At 49.4% G+C, this 15672-nt stretch overlaps 8 protein-coding genes across 8 annotated transcripts; 3 read left to right on the top strand and 5 right to left on the bottom strand.

Annotated features, from left to right (window-relative positions):
* Positions 1 to 1031: 1031 nt before the first annotated feature.
* Positions 1032 to 2048, top strand: FMAN_11234 (uncharacterized protein; the record flags this gene model as incomplete). The annotated part of the gene is made up of 2 exons (XM_041834023.1): positions 1032 to 1062; positions 1111 to 2048. The coding sequence occupies 2 exons, from the start codon at positions 1032 to 1034 to the stop codon at positions 2046 to 2048; spliced, it is 969 nt and encodes a 322-aa protein (XP_041684328.1).
* Positions 2049 to 2458: 410 nt separating this feature from the next.
* FMAN_11233 (putative dihydroxy-acid dehydratase) lies at positions 2459 to 4322 on the bottom strand (the record flags this gene model as incomplete). Its single annotated transcript, XM_041834022.1, has 2 exons — positions 2459 to 4187; positions 4255 to 4322. 2 exons carry the CDS (start codon positions 4320 to 4322, stop codon positions 2459 to 2461), a joined length of 1797 nt encoding a protein of 598 aa, XP_041684327.1.
* Positions 4323 to 5104: 782 nt separating this feature from the next.
* Positions 5105 to 5890, bottom strand: FMAN_11232 (uncharacterized protein; the record flags this gene model as incomplete). The annotated part of the gene is made up of 1 exon (XM_041834021.1): positions 5105 to 5890. The coding sequence occupies one exon, from the start codon at positions 5888 to 5890 to the stop codon at positions 5105 to 5107; it is 786 nt and encodes a 261-aa protein (XP_041684326.1).
* Positions 5891 to 6354: 464 nt separating this feature from the next.
* FMAN_11231 (uncharacterized protein) lies at positions 6355 to 7680 on the bottom strand (the record flags this gene model as incomplete). The annotated part of the gene is made up of 1 exon (XM_041834020.1): positions 6355 to 7680. The coding sequence occupies one exon, from the start codon at positions 7678 to 7680 to the stop codon at positions 6355 to 6357; it is 1326 nt and encodes a 441-aa protein (XP_041684325.1).
* Positions 7681 to 7879: 199 nt separating this feature from the next.
* FMAN_16154 (uncharacterized protein) lies at positions 7880 to 8859 on the top strand (the record flags this gene model as incomplete). Its single annotated transcript, XM_041834018.1, has 5 exons — positions 7880 to 8023; positions 8074 to 8092; positions 8143 to 8168; positions 8216 to 8357; positions 8408 to 8859. 5 exons carry the CDS (start codon positions 7880 to 7882, stop codon positions 8857 to 8859), a joined length of 783 nt encoding a protein of 260 aa, XP_041684324.1.
* A 674-nt stretch (positions 8860 to 9533) lies between these two features.
* FMAN_11230 (uncharacterized protein) lies at positions 9534 to 10926 on the bottom strand (the record flags this gene model as incomplete). The annotated part of the gene is made up of 4 exons (XM_041834017.1): positions 9534 to 9845; positions 9899 to 10036; positions 10092 to 10745; positions 10801 to 10926. The coding sequence occupies 4 exons, from the start codon at positions 10924 to 10926 to the stop codon at positions 9534 to 9536; spliced, it is 1230 nt and encodes a 409-aa protein (XP_041684323.1).
* Positions 10927 to 12383: 1457 nt separating this feature from the next.
* On the top strand, positions 12384 to 14058 carry FMAN_11229 (uncharacterized protein; the record flags this gene model as incomplete). The annotated part of the gene is made up of 6 exons (XM_041834016.1): positions 12384 to 12405; positions 12455 to 12525; positions 12577 to 12707; positions 12759 to 12881; positions 12932 to 13781; positions 13828 to 14058. The coding sequence occupies 6 exons, from the start codon at positions 12384 to 12386 to the stop codon at positions 14056 to 14058; spliced, it is 1428 nt and encodes a 475-aa protein (XP_041684322.1).
* Positions 14059 to 14461: 403 nt separating this feature from the next.
* Positions 14462 to 14895, bottom strand: FMAN_11228 (uncharacterized protein; the record flags this gene model as incomplete). The annotated part of the gene is made up of 3 exons (XM_041834015.1): positions 14462 to 14608; positions 14658 to 14755; positions 14811 to 14895. The coding sequence occupies 3 exons, from the start codon at positions 14893 to 14895 to the stop codon at positions 14462 to 14464; spliced, it is 330 nt and encodes a 109-aa protein (XP_041684321.1).
* Positions 14896 to 15672: the final 777 nt, after the last annotated feature.

Genomic DNA, 15672 nt, shown 5'->3' with positions numbered 1-15672 from the left:
AGGTAGGATAACTGCGCTTTACAGAATGCGACCCTTGTAAAGAATATTATTGATGAATTGGCAATACTCTTGTGCAGCGACTTCTTCCTCTTATCGTAGTGGCTGTAGCATTCTGGCATATACATCATGCTGCAGACAATGCCAAAACGTCTTCAACGCTTCACGCCAGGGCTTGAGTTTATTTAATTGTGTTCAAGTGCCAATGAGTTTCTCATCCACTGGCACCTTCAACTGTACCTCGAGCTCGTAACAAATTCATTTTGAGAAAAACCCAATCCAAGAGGCCAGCCCTCTAAGCTCTTGGTCTTGGAACAAAGCTCAGAAGAGATGTATAAGTAGAGAACCGGGCTCCCAATGAAGCTACTTCCAAGACCCGTACAAATAGGTCAAACATAATTGCAATTGACAAGAAGCTTTTGTCCTTGATTCTACACAGTCAGCATATCGTTTTCAGATCATGGAAGATATGACGGTGCCAAAAATATCGGGCTCCGAACTCGTCGGAGCTTTGAAGGATGCCAAGTCATCACTCCACCATAAACTCAAGCTTCTTCTGTTACCAGTAATTGATCCTTGTCACCCACCCTTTTATTTGCGAGAAATGACATGGCAGTCCATTGAGGTAGAAGTTACAAGACGGTTTAAACAGATCAATTAATCATTGAAGTCTTTTCCCAGAGACATATCGAGTCGTGTAACAATAAGATCTAACCTAAAAACGTCGCTGTCTCGCTGACTCAGCGCACAACGTTTCGCGAGAACAAGCCAACCTAACGTGGGGGCCACATATTAACATTCACATTCACATGTCACCCTCGATCCATGACATGACGTTCAGTAGATGCGCTGTCGCAGAACCTGACCTCGCAACGCCGTCTCATTAGTCCTTGCTACGATATTCCGAATCGCCTTCATCATACGTCGCTGGCAACATAACATAAAGAGATAGCTCCCAAGCTCTTCCATGTCTCGATAGCTTTACCCCTCCGCTCGTCCTCTTTGTCCTTGTCTTACACACGATCACCAACAATATGGAAAAATACAGCCAATTTCGCGACAGAGGTAAAGTCTCCCGCGGATTAATAATATTCACATGCTAATCATTTGTAGCAACGGGCATTGCGCCGTTTCTTCCCGTTTCTACGCCCGTATCAGCGCTCGCGACATTCACACACGCCGCTCTTTTCCTCTTCCGCCTCCCATTCTTCATCGCTTACTTCCTCGGCTACTTCCTCTTCTTCCACTTCCTCCCGCTGCCAGTTATCTTTCGAAAGGTCGCACTATGGGGATTGATGGCCATACCGGGAATATGGTGGGTTGACCTTCAGCTCGACGGTGTCAAACGTGGCACCCTTGCCGACCAACCCCGCGAGCGTTTCCCGCACCCTGGCTCAGTTATCGCTGCCAACTTCTCGAGTCCTATCGATGCTATCTACCTCGCTGCTATCTTCGACCCGATCTTTACCATTTCGTACCCTGATACTCGCAAGGTCCAGCGTGTGAGCTTGCTGGGTGCTGTTCTGGCAGCTCTCTCGCCTGTGCAGACTGGCCCCCCTAAAAATGCGAAATTAGTCGAGATCAAGGATCTTCTGGACAGCAACCCTGGACAGGTCATTGCTGTTTTCCCCGAATGTGGTACCACCAATGGCAAGGCTATTCTGCCTTTCAGCCCGAGCATCCTTCAGACTCCAGCCGACGTCCATATCTTCCCTGTTAGCATTCGATACACGCCCTCCGACATTACGACACCAGTGCCTGGAAAGTGGTTCCGCTTCTTGTGGGATCTCCTCTCTCGACCAACGACGTGCATTCGTGTGCGCATTGCTGAAGGCCAGATCAACACCTCTGCCGCCAAGACAAACGGTGTAACACCTTCCTCGTCAGAGCTACGCAACCGCGGTGATGCTAGTCCCAGTGTCTCCCCAGACGAGCAGCGTGTTCTTGATCGAGTAGGCGAGGCACTCGCAAGACTAAGCCGTGTCAAGCGGGTTGGACTTACAATGAAGGATAAGGCGGCCTTCGTGGACGCTTTGAGCGGAAAGAAATAAAATACTTATGGAAGAGTTGGACCATCTAGGGTTGATATTATCAGCAGAGTATTCCTTCGTTTGAAGTAAACTTGAGTTTGGAGTTTGCATTGCAAGGAGCTATTGGAGGTCATTCTGTTCAGTCGGCCTAATATCCACAATCATTCGTGGGTTTGCGTTGTGTTCTTGCGGTTGGTCTTTTTCTGGTTGTTTCAAGATACGCATTCTGCGTTATAGCTTGTTAGGTAGACTTGTCAGCCCAGAGCATTTTCACGTATCAGCGAGGAGGCGCTTCGAAAGCATTAAGAACGAAAAAAACATTGGGATATAAGTTCTGACCCAGAAAAATCTAAATTCGCCTTTTCCCACCCCATTAAACAGGAATTACATCGTTACATTTGACACTTCTTTTGGCTTTCGTGAGCCTTTTTTTAGTTCTTGAGACCGCTGTCGGTGACACAGCCCTCACTGGCGTTCCTCACAAGCTGAGCGTACTTGCTCAGTGTACCCTTGGTGTATCGAGGGGCGGGAGCCTTCCAGACCTTGCGACGTCGGGCAACCTCCTCCTCAGGGACGACAAGATCGATTGCACGGGTCTCGGCGTCGATGACGATGGTATCACCGTCCTCAACGAGAGCGATGGGACCACCCTCCATAGCCTCAGGGACGATGTGACCAATGATGAAACCGTGAGAACCACCGGAGAAGCGACCGTCAGTGAGGAGAGCAACGTCCTTTCCGAGACCGGCGCCCATGATGGCAGAGGAAGGCTTCAACATCTCAGGCATACCGGGACCACCCTTGGGACCGTCATATCGGATGATGACAACGGTCTTCTCCCCCTTCTTGATCTCACCAGCCTCGAGGCTGGCAATGAAATCGGGCTCAGAGTCGTAGACGCGAGCCTTACCCTCGAATCGGAGACCCTCCTTACCAGTGATCTTACCGACACAGCCGCCAGGGGCGAGAGAACCGCGGAGGATCTGGATGTGACCGGTGGGCTTGATGGGGTTGCTCAGGGGTCGGATGATGGTCTGGTCCTCAGGGAAGCCGGGCATGTTCTCGACGTTTTGCTTCATGGTCTTACCGGTGACGGTGATACCAGAGCCATCAATGATACCCTCCTTGAGCAGAAACTTGAGAAGAGCGGGAGTACCGCCAATCTTGTGCATATCGGCCATGACCCACTTTCCAGAGGGCTTCAGGTCGGCAAGGAAGGGAGTGCGGTCGGAAACCTTCTGGAAGTCCTCAATGTCGAGCTTGATACCGACAGAGTCGGCAATGGCGATAAGGTGCAGGACAGCGTTGGTGCTGCCACCGAGGATGGTTGTGACAATCATGGCGTTCTCGAAGGCCTGGCGGGTCATGATATCCCGAGGTCGAATGTCCTCCTTGAGAATGTTGCGAATAGCAGGTCCAACGCTCTCGCACTCAGCCTTCTTGCTAGGATCCTCAGCAGGGCTGCTGCTGCTGCCGGGAAGAGTGAGACCAAGAGTCTCAAGGGCGGTGGCCATGGTGTTGGCAGTGTACATGCCACCACAGGCACCACCACCAGGGCAGGCGTTTCGGATAATGTCGAATCGCTGCTCCTCGGTGATCTCACCGGTGATGTATTGACCGTAGGCCTGGAAAGCAGAAACGATATCGATGGACTCGCCCTGCTTGGTGCAGCCGGGACGAATGGTACCACCGTAGACCATGATACTGGGACGGTTGACACGGCCCATTGCAATGGCTACACCGGGCATGTTCTTGTCGCAGCCAGGCAAGCTGATGTTTCCGTCATACCACTGACCATTCATGACAGTCTCAATACTATCGGCGATAATCTCTCGGCTCTGGAGCGAGTATCGCATACCAGTTGTACCCATGGAAATACCATCAGAGACACCAATGGTGTTGAATCGGTAGGGAATAAGGCCAGCCTTGGCGACGGACTCCTTGACGATGGCGGAGAGGTCCATGAGGTGCATGTTACAAGGGTTGCCCTCGTACCAAACGGACGAGATACCAACCTGAGCCTTGTTCATGTCATCCTCTGAGAGACCAGTGGCGTAGAGCATAGCCTGGGATGCGCCCTGGGCCTTGGGCTGGGTGATGTTGGCGGAGACCTTGTTGATCTTGTCATCGGCGCGGAGGGCAGAGGCGGAGAAGAAGCGGCTGTAACGAGTCAGTATTCGGAAGATAATTGAGCTTCCAATTGATTGTTCGAGATGGAATAACTCACCCATTGCTCCTCGCAGAGAGGGGGAAAGCTCCCACTGCTCTAGACCTCAACAACGACCTAGAAAGCATAATGACGACGTTTAATCTTTTTCACGTGCGAAGGAGAAAAGAAAAGAAAAACGTCAATTGAAGCTTCAACCACAAACTCAAATTGGGTAAGAAGAAGAGTCCGACGCCTGAGTAAAAGCGGTGGGATGAGTTTGTGGACTTTTTCTGGCTTGCGATGTCGGCTGTGGTTTTGTTTCCCAAAATTTAGTCCCTGTGATCTTCCCTGTGACTGGGAGAGGCGAGGGGAGACGTCCCCAGCCCAGGGTGTGAAGAGCTCCCCGCATGACAATTGGAGTGTTTTGATTGGTTGGGTGACCTCATGGAGATGGTTCTTCGGGGGAGGTGCTTCAAGTCCGGAGGAGGCTTAAGCGTTGGAATCCACTTTGAATAGAGTTATCCACTGAACTCGTCTGATTGAAGCTACGGATGCAATGTAAGATCGTCCATGATGCCGAGGATCCGGCCTCTTCGTAAGAGTTTCTGTAATTACATTTGGATGCTGTTTTTGTCTTAAGTTCAGGTTGTCGATGTTGAGTAGAGAATGCATGATATTGTCATTCCTGTCAACAGCTCAGAGCGACACCGGCGGAACACACGGACCCCTGCTGTATCATTGAAGTGTTCAATGTTCTGAATGTATCTTCATAATTTCTATGACTTTTGTACTCTCTAACTAATTCTAACAAGTCTCATTCGTATTCTAATAACCATCAGTGCCAACCCGCATAAACAGTCAAACCAATTACCATGTCTTCGTCTAAAGCTTCAAAGTCCGATCTTGACCTTCTCGTCTCACTGGACATTCAACCGTCCAAGGCAACCCACTCCAAATCATCCAGTGCCTTCTTCATCTTCTGCGAAATATCCTCAATAAACTCAAACTTGAAAACCTCGTAGTGATGTCCCTCGATATCCACCACATCAGCAAAAAAGTCCTTGTCGTACATATCCCACCCCAGATTCCGCTCCTCACGGCTCCAGTCCACGAGATCCGTCCCGTCCGGCGAGGGCACGGCCTTCTTGGCCCGGAGGAGACTAACCCGGGGCCGACGTCCTGCCTCCCAGGCCGGAGGTGTCCAAGCTTGAATCATACGGCGTGCATCAGCCATAGCTAGATCTGCCAGAATCTGGTTCTTGTTCTTTCCCTCCTTGGAGTCTTCGCTGGGCATCTTGCGCTTTTCACTAGAGAACCTGTGTGGATAGATTGTGTCGACCATGAGAATTCCAATGACGTCGATGTTGGAATCTTCAAGCTGCTTTGCGATTTCGAGACTCAAGTGGCCGCCCATGCTCCATCCGCCAAGAAGAAGTCGGATCTTTCCAGCTGCGTTGCGACGTCTGGGAAAGTCGGGCTTTTCGACAGTTTCTTTGATCCAGCCTGTGTAGAGACGGGCCATGTCGCTGAGGCCGCCGTCGAAAGGCTCGCCGCTGTGAAATTTGGGGTTGTAGATGCCGTAGACTGGACGACGGAGAGGTTCTAAACAGTGGTACGAGAATGTGGTGCCGCCGCCATCGTGGATGAGAAAGACTGGGACAGCTTCACCGGTCTGCCAGTCCGCAGGCTGGACTATTTCAGGGTTTGTGTCCATGGTCGATGTCCAATGCTGATTTGATCCTCTGAGTTGCAAGTTTGGTCGTGCTTGGTTCTTGAGTTGTGTTTGGTGAGTGAGAGTAAGAACTTCGCTGAGCGTGATCCTTACCGAGGAAGGTATGCTGAGATCAAATCGTGCAAACGATCAAATGCTGAACAATAATTCGCTCAAATGAGAACAAAAGAATATTCTTCAAAAATAAGTGCAAAGAACAAACGGATATCTAGCAGGTCCGATACACGGATACCGAACAAATAACCACAGCGCTGTGCTACCGAGTCTAACTCGTATCGGATCTTTGACCTTCGGAGTCTATCGGCGGCGGTGACACCTGGCGCCATCGGCAATTGCGGGGCCGGGCCGTGATTGGAGGCCGGCCGGACAAAACATCACATCACACGGCAGACAACACAATTCATCTTATTGTTCATTCATGGTATCTCATTTCTATTTTACAGTCCTCAGAATTGCTTCCCCTCAATGGGTCCAATTTGAGGCAACGCCAAGTATCCTTGCAGTCTCCAAAGAAGCAAATGCAGAGCTCGCATGCTTCCACTTCTAAAGTTCTTCAACACCAAAATCTCATGGTCTCGGAATATCTGTGACTTCTCTCTCAACCTCTCAACCTCTTCTTCTTCCAGCAAGTATCGCAGATCATGAACTGCCATCTTATTGCCATAAGAAGCATCTGCTACATCAAGAGTCGCATAACTGTTTATGTCCTTCATATCCTCCTTCGGAATATAGAGAATTGCTCCACCTCCTGGGATGTTCTTCGCCTCTTCCCAGCTGGCAACTGGCCTTATGAATTTGTGTGGTGCCCATAAATCTTCCCTGCAAGAGCGTGTGATGAGTGTATCAACAGCCACCCGTCGCATCATCCCGAGAAGTACATCGCCCATGTCCGCTCGAAAGATCTTTCGTTCAACATCATGTTCAAGGTGTGCCATACCTTGGTGGGAATTCATCTTTTTTTGGTAACCCCTGCTACCTTTTCTTCCATTGACTCCTCCGATCATATCGATTACACTTTTACGCGCGAGAGTGTAGGCGACAATGCGTGCTCGTCGTTCTATCAGTCCCTCGTCCGTTTCCGCATCCTCAACGTCTACTTCTGTGCTTGCCTCAGCTTCGACACCTGCGTCTCCTGGTATTGCTTGGGTCGGCGTTGTTTGGGATTCTGTAGCCATTTTTTCGATTTCGGTTTGTACGAGTCCGATCTGCCTCCGCACCCGTTCAATCCCCTTCCATATTGATTTCAAGTCATTGGACTCCATCTCCACCTCTCGCTCTTCTCTTTTCGGCTTGACTCTTAAGAAAGAAAATGGGCCTGGTGCCCACCATTGGCTCTTCTCCTCAGGATCTGGGTGCTCGACCAATTCGAAGTCCTGCAAGAAGTATCTAGGTAGGCAAGCGTTCGTGTTCTTGCACCATCTTGTCGGACCCATCAATGCCTCAGCGTATGGGTTATTTGATAGCTTCTTCCGAAATTGTCCTGAAATGGCTGTGGGCATCGCTTTCTTCGTACGTCGTCTCGCCTGCATGAACTTGTAGTCCATCACGGGAGATATCGGTAATCTTCCAGCATCTGTGTCTACAGTCTTGTCTTCAGGATGGATTCTCGCTCGTTTGCCGCTCGCCATTCGGTCAAGTTCTGATTCGATCTGGTTCAAGAGGGCCGTTTTGCTCAATTCGGATTTGTCGTAAGAAAGCCATCGTGTTTGGCAATTGATCGGTGACCCAGACGTTCTAAAATGGCCAGCGCAGGCCTTCGTGTATCTCTTCATGGTGCTCGTGGTGTTATAACCAACTCATCGTCGACTTGTGATGTGATGCTTGTCGCAAAGCGTTCGATGAACAGCTAAATTTCTCCCATGGTCGGATCCTTATCGATAAGAGCCCCAGCTTCGTAGCTTCCATCCCCCCACCACTTCCGCCCGGCCCCGGTCCGTAAACTTACATCACCGTTCTCATACATTCGTGATCATGTTTCTGCGGCCACGAACGTTGCGCGTGTTGCGCGGCGTGTCGCAACAACATGTGAGAGCTTTTGGCTTCTCCGGTTCTTCCGGAAACTCGCCAATGTCACCAAGGGGCAACATTCCCATGCCCTACATCGAGGAGTCGTCGGTAAGCTGCCTGAGTCCAGTTTGTTGCATGCGCGCAGCTAACAATTCCAGGCTGCCGGGAGAAAAACATGTTCGTTTGAATTGGTATCACAAATGATTCAAGAAGCTGATGGGTTATAGGGGATATCTTTTCCAAGCTCCTACAGGTAAGGACAAGCTCTAGTCCTCGAGCTATCGTTACTAATGGTTCTAGGAACGCATCGTCGTCCTGAATGGTGAAGTTAACGACTACATGTCTGCTTCGATCGTTTCACAGCTGCTTTGGCTCGAGTCCGATACCCCAGATAAGCCGATCACGATGTACATCAACTCTCCTGGTGGTTCCGTCACCTCAGGTACGTTCGACCGGTAACCAATTTACAATCGAGGCTCACAAGGGGCACAGGAATGGCGATCTACGATACCATGACATACATCAAGTCACCAGTGTCAACAGTGTGTGTCGGTGGCGCTGCGTCAATGGCTGCAATCCTCCTCGCGGGAGGTGAGGCGGGCAAGCGATTCTCTCTTCCCCACAGCTCGATTATGATCCATCAACCGCTGGGTGGCACTCGAGGCCAAGCATCCGATATCATGATTTACGCAAACCAGATCCAGAAAACACGGGAACAATCGAATAGAATCATGCAGTACCATCTCAACAAGGCAAAAGGTCATGAAAAGTATTCTCTCGAGGAGATTAATGATCTGATGGAACGGGATAAATACTTGTCTCCTGAGGAGGCTTTAGAACTCGGCGTTATCGACGAGATTTTGACAAAGAGACCAGAGTCAGAGCAAGAAAAGAAGGAGAAGGAAGAGAAGCAAGGAGGAGGTGATGCACCTCAGGCGAGTTGACTTGGTCATTTGGAGTGAAGATGCATATTGTCCCAAACAAGCGTCTATGAAATACATTGTCGAGTTTGCTTTGAACAGGACATTCTGGACATTGGCCCATAGTCAGACTCTGTTTCCATGCTCTTAAGAGCAACACATCATTATTGGATCATCGCAATAACCCTGGGGAGAAAAGTTCACAGTGCAGGGTAGCTTCACTGCCTGCGCTCTTGTTGGGAGAAACCTCACCCATAGATACTACTGGATCTTGTCTCAATTGCAAAGGGAATAAATCTATCATATGTTGCTGGAGATGACATCATGGCTATTGTGCTTTTCGGTGTAGTGCATAGCTGCTGCTGTGGAAGTTCACTTTACATAACGTTTCCAAAGTGGAGACCATGGTTTCCTGTGGAGTGTGGTCAACAAAGGAAATGTTAACCAGATTTGCCAGCAGATGTTCAGTCACTACTAGAGATCGCCACCAGGTTGGTCAAGGCTTGTGTTGTTCAACTTTGGGTCATCAAAGAAAGCCAAAGTTTATGAGAGATTCGAGATCCAAGTTTCATGCTATGTACTAACTGTCCACCCACTTATGGATCTTGGGTGGCAGCATCCTCCAACAATCTTTGTACGTAGAATCGTAGATACAGTTTCAAAATATATACTCTTCAAAAAGTCTCAAACCCATTGGTTTAGTTGTGGTCAATGCGGAAGACCGCAACATCGTGTGTCTGCAAGTTGGCCGAGACAGTCTTGCCCTTTCCTTTAGCACCGGTCAGAAGCTCAGTCCACGAGTACTCCATATCCTTCAGTCCTGGAACGTCCTTGAGGTTCAGCTGAGTGTTCAAGTTGCCCTTGCTGGCGACGATGGCGACAACTGTTCCGGTTGAGATGGGGCCGGACCAGTAAGGGTAGATCTCGCCGCTTCCCTTGGTGGGTGTGTTGGGAGGAGTGAAAGGCACAGCAGGCTTGGAGAGCGAGTCTTGGTTGACAGCGAGAAGGCCCTGAAGAATAGTTAGTATGTGTTTTCATCGGCTGAGGAAGTGGTTATAGGTACCTTATTTGTGATCAACTTGACCTCATCGCTGTTAAGCTTGGTCATGTCTGTTCCGAGAATGATAGGGGACTTGGTGATACACCAGATAGCAAAGTGAGTGCGCTCCTCAGCAGGAGTAAGAGCACCGTTGGCAAGGATCTAGGTTTTGGTCAGCCTCATCCTCAATAAAGGTCAAGGTAGGGTCAAGACTCACCATCATATCGAGATCGTTGTAGTGGCCTGGTACAGTGTACTTCAGGATAGGTGCCGCCTGGTTAGCAATACGGACAACATCCGCCCATTTGCCCCAGTTGTCCTGGCTCATTCGCCACATGTGTCCAACCTGAGCACCCCAAGTCCAAACCTCATCATAACCCCAGTTGCAGAGCGAATAGAGGATATCCCTTCCTGTAGCCCGAAGGAGATCCCTCATTTTCTCATACCGAGGCTTAGAGCTAGGAGCCTGGTTGTTGGGGCATGTCTGAATATCGGCGGCGTTGCCTGTGTTGCAGGGTGTGTAACAGTTGTCGTACTTCCAGTAGTCGACACCCCAGCTGGCAAGCAGATTTGCGTCTTGCTGCTCGTGACCTTGACTTCCTGGATAACCTGCGCAAGTCTTGACTCCACCATCACCATAAAGACCGAACTTGAGACCCATTGCGTGAATCTCATCGGCTACTGGCTTGATACCTCTTGGCCACTTTGCTGGGTCAGGGACGAGGTTGCCCTTGGAATCTCGCTGCTTTGTAGACCAGCAGTCATCAATGTTGACGTATTGGTATCCGGCATCCTTGAGACCCAGACTGATGAAGGTCTTGGCTGTAGCAAGGGCAACTTTCTCACTAGCTGCGTTGCATTGTCCTTGGTTCTGGAGGTACTGTTAGTGACGAACAGATGGAATGATATACCCGAGAGGAACTCACCCAGCCGTTCCAGCCAAGAGCAGGAAGCTTGCCAACTTCACGAGTTTGAAGATGGTTTCGTGAAGGGACGGCCGTGGCTAATCCGGCGAGGGCCACGACACCGAGAGATTGAGAATTGAAGAACATTGTAAAGACACTGAAGCTGTTGTTGAGTATATACAAGATATCAACTGGAAAGGGATTGGAAACATGATTCTTATATACAATTAACCCTTGTTCATGATCGTCTTATTCCGTCACGGCACTTCATGATGCTTGAGCTGCCGGCTAATAAGACAACCGCTGGTTAAAGTCGTATAAGTCGATGCCTCCACAAAAACAAGTCTGGGGAAAGTCTCAGATCGGAATTGATCAACAAATCACACGACGTCCAACTCGTACTAATTGGTGCGGCTCATCGCCAGCTCCCGTTTTCCCCAGATGGAAAAATGCACTTCTTTTTACCGCTTCAGCGCTGGTGATCCACCGAGGATCAAGCCGAGTACTACCTTCCTCTGCGTCGCGTATTTGGAGTCGTTCGATGAATTGACCAAAGTGAGGTTGATGATTGAACTTGCGGGCCAATCGGAGGTGTAGCTGTCATTTCCAGACTGGGTTGAGGATTGGCGAAACGGGTTGGTGACCCTTTCATAAGCGGACCAAACATGATGTAAACTCAAACAACCTTGTTGAAACAGACGATTCAATGCGTTCTTCTCTCAGGTCGGATGAACTGCCACTACCTGGTATGTTTCTTCTTAATTGAGATGTGGGCAGGGCAGTCGGGATGAACGTGCTGGTTGAGTGGTGCGGATCTTGGGTAAACAGAAACATGCAGCTGATGATATTCGGGCCGACATTAAAGCTGAAGTGCGGAACATATACCGAAAGATTACATTCTTGGGACCCTGGTGGCGATCGTTATGATCAACAGAGGCATAGGCTAGAGAAGAGGTGAAGACGAAGCTACCAGGTGAGAAAGAGAGATCTCGGGCTCGAGACACTTTACTAAGAGTATCAGCCGATCAAATAATCGAATGTTTCAATCGTTGCTCAGGCTAGCTTGGAGCGAGTCAGAGAGGCAAATTACAGGAAAGGGAGGCATGCGGGTTCGAAACATACTCATGGATAGTCTAAAGTATACTAGGTATGTCGAGTCTCATGTTACTCATAACGAACCGAAGGACCTGTGGAGAGATAGACGAACTGGCTAAGTCGGCAATCGTTCTTATCATGACAGAATGGATTATCATTTGTGACTGACTTGGACAGTGATAACAATCAGTCATCTCACAATTTCTTCAGCTAATTATTCATGGTTTTATTTCCTAATCAGGCAATTAGACAGCTCCTCCAAGCCTCAGTAGTCAGGTCTAGCCTCTCATGGTGTTTTCCGACCAGCTCGGCATTCAAAATTGTTCCTGACGTCAGATTCGAGACTGTTCCTGTTGAACCCCACCAAAAAAAGTGCCCCGCGTACCCCTCCGCTTCCATGATGGCGGACTAGACCTTTAAATAATTGCTCTCTGAAGATCTCCGGGATCGATCAGCAGAAAAACTATTCTCTGTTCTCTTCATATCTCGGTGGCGAGAAAGATAGCAGAATGGAGCACGATACCAAGACCCGTATGTGCTTCTCGACTCTCCCTTCGAACACGACTGACTCCGCCGGCAGCCCAATACAAAACGAGCGATCCTACCTCGTTCGCGAGTGAATCCGTCAAGAGGCGATGGCCTGTCATTCTGGTAAGACGTCTGGATGTGTCGCTCACGAGGCACTCTATAACTGTGAATCAGACCCAGGGAATTGACGATGTCTACCGCGCCGTTACCAAGACCAGCGACCCCGAGAAACTAGCGGAGGGCAAGAAGATTATCGAGCAACTCGCCAATCTCAAGTACGAGGTCGAGCATGACCGAAAGCTCAGGTACGATATTCTTATATCGCGCACAGAAGAACACCACGGCTGACTGTGTAGTCCCCTCCCCGACGATGGATTCACGGAAGAGATCGAGACATATAACAAGGAGCTCGAGGCTCTTGGCCCCGATGCTCACTGGTACGATGTGCCATGGTTGTTCTCCGAATGCTACCTGTACAGGTAAGTCCATGCGACAATGGCTATCTGCGTGCGCCGCTCACAAAATTCAGACGCATCGCGGCCATATTCCGCATGACCGAACACTGGAGATCCTACGATCTTTTCGCCCGACAGAAGATGGACACCTTCCGATCATCAAGACCCGCCGTTCTCGAGCTCGCTAGCAACTATAGACAATTAGTCGAGCAGCTTCGCGCTGATAAGGACTCAACGCATGATCCTAAGGCTGAGAAGACTCTGTTCCAGGAGATGTTCGAGATTTGCCTGTGGGGAAACGCTACAGACTTGTCACTACTCACAAACTTGACCTATGAGGATATCCAGAAACTCCAGGGTTCTGAGGCTCGTAAGGCGGCCGAGAAGAACATCCTCGTCAACGACCTCCCTAAGGCGTTTGATATCCTCAAGAAAGCGCAGGCTGAGGGCAAGAAGGAGCGCCGCGTTGATATCGTCCTCGATAATGCTGGCTTTGAGTTGTATGTCGATATGATTCTGGCCGGTTACCTTCTCTCAGCTGGCCTCGCCACACAAGTCGTCCTACGACCCAAGTCCATCCCCTGGTTCGTCTCCGACGTTGTCCCTAGCGACTTTAGCGGCTTATTGAACGCTGTTGCCAACCCCCGCGCTCTCTATGATACGCCATCAGAGGATGAGGAACTTCAGGGCAAGAAGCCTGAGCCCCTATCTGAGGAGGGCGAGAAGGACCTTAAGTTCCTATTCCAGGAGTGGGCTACGTTCCATGCTGAGGGACAGCTTATGCTCCGCCCTAACCGATACTGGACTTATGGCGGTAGCTTCTGGCGATTACCCGCTGAGAACCCTGAGTTGCACGAGGAGCTCAAGGAAGCCGAGCTTGTCATCTTCAAGGGCGACCTGAACTACCGCAAGCTCGTCGCTGATGTAAGTAACCTCCATCTTGTTTGAAACCAACGCTGACTTGTGACAGGCTGCTTGGCCCGCCACCACACCTTTTATCGAGGCCCTCGGCCCCATGGGTCCCTCGTCAGGCGTCAACGTCTTATCCTTGCGGACATGCAAGGCCGATGTTGTCGTTGGTCTTCCGGAGGGCAAGGATGAGGAGTTGAAGCAACTTGAGGGTGGCGGTGGTGATTCTGGTGCTCGAAAGTGGGCGTGGAACGGAAAATGGGCTGTTGTGAACCTGTCTCAGGGTCATTAGAGGGGGCAAGCAGGGACGCATTTTGTTGATATGATGATAGATGTTTAGACGTACAAAAGATATAATAGAAAACATATACCAATTTTCTAAGATGATATCCGATTGCTGCTTTCAAGTTGGGGTACTGGCAAACTCCCAAGCTTCTGTTTCTGTCCTTCTCTGAGTTTCCCTTATTTTTAGTCAACACGAACATGTTTAAGGGCTGTTTGTGATCAGATGACACCAGAGATAGAGATCAAATTGAAAATGACGAAAGAAGCCTATTCCGAGCAACGTTTTACGAACGAGACAGGACTCCGTTTCTTACCCATGATCAACCACCAAGAGGATCATAGACCCGCGCTACCAAGTCCTTTTTCGATAGCAAACATGGCGCCGAGAAATATGCAACGCAAAAGTATTTCTATGCTGACTTCTCCTCAACCTCGGCTTTCTTCTTGTCCTTCTCTGCTTCTTCCGAGGCCTTTCGCTCTCGCTTCGCTTCTATCTGTGCGACGATGTCGGCGTGGATAGAGCCGGGCGTACGAGCACCACTATTGCGAACGCGATCCTGTTGAAGCCCTTTAGTCTTTCGTCTGGAAGCTTTTGGGATGCAATACCTGATCGAGCGCAAGACGTCCATCGTTACAAGTCGGGCATACTTCTGCGTTGGGTCGCGCGGCAAAGCACTCGTGTTTAGAAACCAGGGACTGAGGAGCTTGAGAAGTATGATGTTAGTTGAATGACTCAAGGTGACGTTGAAGGAGACGAACGGTTTGATGTGCCTTGAAGGGGGCCTTCGCTTCTGGTAGTTGGGGAAGAAGCTTCCCACTGGTTAAGCACTTCTTGAGTAGGCATGACGAACGACTTGAGGTGTTTCGATCTTTGTTAGAGTAGGTTGTTAGAAATAGAGGGTTGTCTTGATATATGAGGATAAATAGGTGTTGGAGTTAAGAAGATGAAGTTACAGCGAAACGAAAAGGTCAAGTGATTTTAACCGTCCACATGAAGCCTGACGTCATATGGATGCACATTGAGTTATAGAATCATGTGTGAGATTTTGAATCCATCGCTGTTGTGTTTGTGCAACAGAAAGAACGACTCGCAAAGGTTGTTATTGGGTTTCGTTGAGCTCGGTGTAAGTCAAGCTGCTCCATGTAGACATGTCATTCAGTAGTGGTCAAAAACTAATACTTAGTTGGTGTTATCATTCTGTGTGATTTGATAGAACTGTCAGTAAAATTGAATATTCCACTAGTGATTGTTAATATTACCAGAATCCTTTTCTATAATCAATCCGTTTCTGAGCCCAGAGATATCAAGTCTACCGTTGGTCTGTCCCGACAGTTCGGGCCTCACCCGCCAAGGGTGTCAGAATTGACTTAGCCGATCCACCCACTGTCATCAAACTTGTCACTTGATGTGAAAGAGGGGGGAATTGGTTCAAAATATGCGGAGAGATCATTCATAAGTTGTAATTTATTGATGTAATAACTCCATCTCGTCATTTTGATATCAGCTTAACTATTAGCCTTTTATTCTTGGAGAAGACGTACTTGAAGAGCACCTTCTTTTTATTACCCCAGATGTAGACGCGGGTTCCTGATCTTCTGGAAGGCGCCCCGCAAATGCAAA

Source organism: Fusarium mangiferae, assembly GCF_900044065.1.
Source record: "Fusarium mangiferae strain MRC7560 genome assembly, contig: FMAN_scaffold008, whole genome shotgun sequence".
Classification (NCBI taxonomy): domain Eukaryota; kingdom Fungi; phylum Ascomycota; class Sordariomycetes; order Hypocreales; family Nectriaceae; genus Fusarium; species Fusarium mangiferae.
Note: the sequence above shows the minus strand (reverse complement) of the source record. Positions and strands in the feature narration are given on the sequence as shown.